The sequence below is a fragment of the Oratosquilla oratoria genome, chromosome 11 (genome assembly GCF_046742065.1).
Source record: "Oratosquilla oratoria isolate Oo_2021 chromosome 11, ASM4674206v1, whole genome shotgun sequence".
NCBI lineage: Eukaryota > Metazoa > Arthropoda > Malacostraca > Stomatopoda > Squillidae > Oratosquilla > Oratosquilla oratoria.
The window spans coordinates 75,110,814-75,115,813 of NC_134787.1; the positions used below are offsets into that span (position 1 = coordinate 75,110,814).

A 5,000-nucleotide genomic window follows, 5' to 3' on the forward strand; every position below is an offset into this window, starting at 1 on the left:
AAATTCCTTCGGGCTGCTTCAAAATATTTCTCATACATATTCCCTCACCCCCCCCCCACCATCTCCCCACCCATTCCACCTTATGCATCACAATATCATCCATATAAAATCATTCTCCATTCACCCATTTCTTCTGTCCTCTCTCATCCTTCCTTAACAGACATTCCCCTCTTACCCAAAACCCCACTTACCCCATCCATCTATCTCATCCTAGGTCAACCCCTCATATTCACTCCTTCCACATCTGCCTTCTACACCTCTTTTACTAGTCTTTCTTCACACATTCTTTTCATGTGTTCAAACCATCCCAATACTATTTCATCCGCCCTATCATCCAACTCCCTTTCCACTCCCGTTCTCCTCCTCCCCTCTTCATTTCTCACTCTATCCAGCCTAGTTGTTATAATGTATCTCTAATAACTAGGACCCATTCAGTGTAGTACAAATAATTTCCGATTTTTGTATACTTCCAATTATACTATCATAGTGGAGATGGGTTGAATGCAAAATTTCATGTAGGTGTATGTAACTCGAGCATACAAATATATAAGGAAAATTGCACTCAACTTATATCTCTTGATAGCGTAGTTGATAAGTCACTGCGTCACTTGTCATGTGGCCTCCATTGTGTCTGCCGATGTTGATGGCTTAGAATTAAAGTAGTGCATTGTGATTGTCAAAATGTATATATATATATATATATATATATATATATCTATGTTTATGTATGTATGTATGTATGTATGTATGTATTGTTGCAGTCTAGGTAAATATGACTACAACAACGAACTCTACTTGTCACTGAGGGGGGTTGAATAAAAGCGTGATGTATAAAAGTACCTAATTATTAAGTGATAATTAATTAATACAAGAATACTACATCACAACTAACAACCTAGCTAAAGCCTATTCCTTAGAATTAACTTAAGACTAAAGTGTACAATACTTAGGATACGGGTGAGACATGACCAATCGGGTCAAGTGTAGAAAGAGAAGTGATGCGAACCCAAGCCACGCCGAGTTGAACAGAGGTCAGCGTGAAGAGAGTTGCCAGACGTCACCATACGGCGACGTAGTACAGAATCATAATACATTCTGTAGTCACCAGCACACATAGCAAGGCACGCAGCAACAATAAGAATACTCTTGAAAGGTATTCAGCAATCATAATTGGAACTAGCTACTTTCCTAACTAACTAGAATAATGCATAGCCAGTAACAATACACGCAACCGCGCATGCGCGGTCGCGATCCGAGGCGAGCGTACCCACGCCAACAGCCGCGCGGGAAAGACCCCAGGTCAAGGCTTTGTGTGGACACCGCGCGGGTAAATCCTAGGTCGAGGCATTGTTTGGAGCAAGCTCGCAACACCTTCCCCCAAAAAGAAGGTGAGTCTCCCGAACGGGAGGCGAATATGAACCATACACATAAAATGGGCACATGGGTAATCCACAAAAATAAACATACACAGAGCGCATGAGAAATGCACACAGTAAATGCACAGTATACGTGGAACATGACACAAGGTGAATATAAATAATATACATGAGAAATAAACACAAACAGTATACATGGGAAATAAACACAAACAGTATACGTGGGAAATAAACACAAACAGTATACATGGGAAATAAACACAACAGTATACATGGGAAATAAACACAAACAGTATACCTATAGGGCTGGAGCTCGTGAGAGTGAGTCTGCTAAAAGGTTTAATTTTCCGGGTATGTGCCTTATTGTTAGATTAAACGGTTGAATAGCCAACGCCCACCTCAGCAGGCGCTGGTTTTTATGTCTCATCCGCTCTACGAACGTAAGCGGATTATGGTCTGTCAACACCTGTATCGGATGTAGAGTGCTCCCGAGATACACGCGAAAGTGTTCGAGGGCCATTAACAAGGATAACGCCTCCTTTTCCACGGTGGCATAGTTCCTCTGGTGTTTGTTGAATTTCTTGGAGTAGTAGGCGACGGGTTGTACTGCTCCTTCCTCGCCTTCCTGTAGCAGCACGGCCCCTCCTGCGACGTCGCTGGCATCGGTGTGCAAAATGAAGGGCGCTTGCAAGTCAGGTGCGCGCAATACGGGCGCTCCAGACATCAGGGTCTTGAGGCTCTCGAAGGCTTGTTGGCACTCGGGGGTCCACTTGAAAACCTTCTTGCCTCCCAGGAGGTCGGTCATCGGGGCTACAACGGTTGAGAAGTTTGGGCAGAACCGTCTATAATAACCCGCCAGGCCGAGGAGACGCATCACAGCCTTCTTGTCCGCTGGCACAGGATACTGTTGGATGGCTGCGATCTTGGCGGCGACAGGCCGGACCTCGTTCCGCCCTACCACATGTCCGAGGAAGGTGATTTGAGCATGGCCGAACTCACTCTTGGCGAGGTTCACCGTCAGGCTGTTGGCCGCCAGCACAGCGAATAGGGTCTTCAACCGGTCCAGGTGCTCCTCCCAGGTATCTCCGAAGACAACGATGTCGTCAAGGTAGCAGCGGACGCCCTCCAACCCGGTCGTGATGAAGTTCATCAGGCGTTGGAAAGTGGAAGGGGCGTTCCTAAGGCCGAAGGGGAGGACCGTGAACTGATACAGTCCCTCCGGCGTGACGAAAGCGGAGATGGCTCTCGAGCGCTCCGTTAGTCGAACCTGGTAGTAGCCTTGTAGCAGGTCCAACTTCGTCACCCACCGCGCTGCACCCACGTCGTCGATGACGTCATCAATCCTCGGCAGGGGATACCCATCAGCTTTCGTCACGGCGTTGACGCGGCGATAGTCGACGCACAGACGCATCGAGCCGTCGGGTTTGGGCACCAGGACCACTGGGGAGGCCCAAGGGCTGTGGCTGGGTTCCACGATACCTAGCTCCTGGAGACGCTGCACCTCGGCCCTAAGGTACTCCCTCTTGAAGGCGTTCAGGCGGTAGGGGCGTTGGCGGATTGGAAGAGCCCCCTCGGTATCCACGTCGTGTTCCAGCGTCGAACAGGGGCGGGGGGTATCTCCCAGGACGCCCTCGAACTCCGTCAGCAAGGATTTGATGTCCTCCACTTGAGCACCAGAGAGATGTTCCAGTTTATCACTCGGGTTTCGCACGATAGTCGAGTTATCCAGTTTAGGCCCTGTCGCACTGTGTGTTACCGAGAAGCACTCGTCACTCGCATCACTCTCTTCCGGCACTACCATACACACGGGCTCCGCCCTATTGCACTCAGCCTCATCACGATCGTGGAAAGGCTTGAGGAGGTTCACATGCACTAGGCGCCTTTTCTTTCGCCTATCTGGGGTGTGTATCACGTAGTTGGCCTGCCCTTGACGCTCTAAGACTACATATGGTCCACTATACTTAGACTGTAAAGGGAGATTATTCAAGGGCAAAAGAGCTAAAACTTGGTCCCCTGCATCGAAATATCTGTCTTCAGCTCTATGAGACCTATCAAACTGTTGTTTCATCTTTGTCTGCGCACAATCTAAATTTGAATGAGCAAGACTTAAAGCAAGTTGTAACTTCTCCCTAAACTTAGGTACATAGGAGGCCAACGGGGTCTCTGCCTCGTTAGAGATCCAGCTCTCCTTCAGTACCTTAAGAGGTCCCCGTACTTCATGACCGTATATTAATTGGAAGGGGGAATAACCTAGCGATTCTTGCACGCTGTCGCGTATTGCAAACAAAAGAAGATCTACTCCCTCGTCCCAATCCCGCCCAGTCTCGATGCAGAAAGTCCGTAGGACTCGTTTGAGAGTTTGATGAAATCTCTCAACTACTCCCTGTGACTGGGGGTGATAGGCCGAGGACCTCGACTGCCTGACACCCAGGCTTTCCATCACCTGATTGAACAAGCGGGAGGTAAAGTTGGATCCCTGGTCCGACTGCACCACTGTTGGAAGGCCCACTTGGGTAAAGAAATGAATCAGGGCTCGAACTACATTCTTCGCCGTGATGCGGCGCAAGGGAATGGCTTCAGGATAGCGTGTCGCACAATCTACAATCGTGAACAAGAACTGAAAACCACGGGAGGTCTTGGGCAAAGGTCCCACGCAATCGATTACGATTTTACTGAAGGGCTCTTTGACTACGGGTATGGGCTGTAGTGGGTACGGTTTAACCGTGGGATTAGGTTTCCCAGCTACCTGACAGGGACGGCATGTACGGCAATATGTACTGACGTCTCTCTTTAGCTTGGGCCAGTAAAAATGAGACAAAATTTTGGCGTAGGTCTTTCTGACTCCTAAATGCCCGCCTACGCCATCATGGGCGATACTAAGAATATCCTGGCGTAGGGGGCGGGGAACTACAATCTGATGGTGAACTGTCCATGGGTGGTTGGCAGGTGAGACGGGTGAACGAAATTTCCGCAGCAATACACCTGAGCTGGTGTAGTAGCAGCTGGCCTCTCGTTCAGCTTCTGACTCACTAACCGCCCTACTACGGAAGCTGGCTAGTTCAGGATCCTCTGCCTGGAGCTGTATGAGCTTACTCCTAGTGACTGGCGAAGAACTAAAACTAGCCAGGGCCATGACACTATCATCATCAGAGCTACTCTTAGTTTTCTCTGCCGGTGAGGGATCTTCAAAAAACTCTCCTAAACCAATCTCAGGGAGGTCTACTTGACTGGAGTCTACTTCCGACTCCTCACAAGGCAAGGAAGGATCTACATCATCAAGTCTTCCACTGACAAGCTCACTACTTTCGGCACCTTCCCTTTGGCTCATGCTGCGAGTGACTGCACACGCAGGAAATAGCCCAGGAATTTCCTGTTCTAACTGGCTGGTATTGTTCTCAACAGAGGGACGTGATGAAACCACGGCATTAGGTAACATCACTCCTCCAGCGAGGTCATTCCCTATCAAGAGAGATACGCCTTTTACAGGTAACCTATCCACTACTCCTAAAGTGACATACCCGGATGTGATAGGGGAACGCAAATATAACATGCACTGTGGGAAACGTGATCCCCCGGTTAAACCGTTCACTAATACCCAATTTCCGGTATAACACGTCTCTATGG

At 48.7% G+C, this 5,000-nt stretch overlaps 1 protein-coding gene across 1 annotated transcript in view; it reads right to left on the reverse strand.

Annotated features, from left to right (window-relative positions):
- The window catches only part of LOC143030102 (uncharacterized), a 31,534-nt gene that overhangs the window by 25,198 nt on the left and 1,336 nt on the right, over positions 1-5,000 (reverse strand). Inside the window, exon 1 of the mRNA XM_076193303.1 lies at positions 1,775-5,000. This exon is cut by the window's right edge and continues 1,336 nt beyond it. Within this exon, the coding sequence (XP_076049418.1) occupies positions 1,775-5,000 (3,226 nt within the window). The remainder of the gene's footprint in view (positions 1-1,774) is intronic.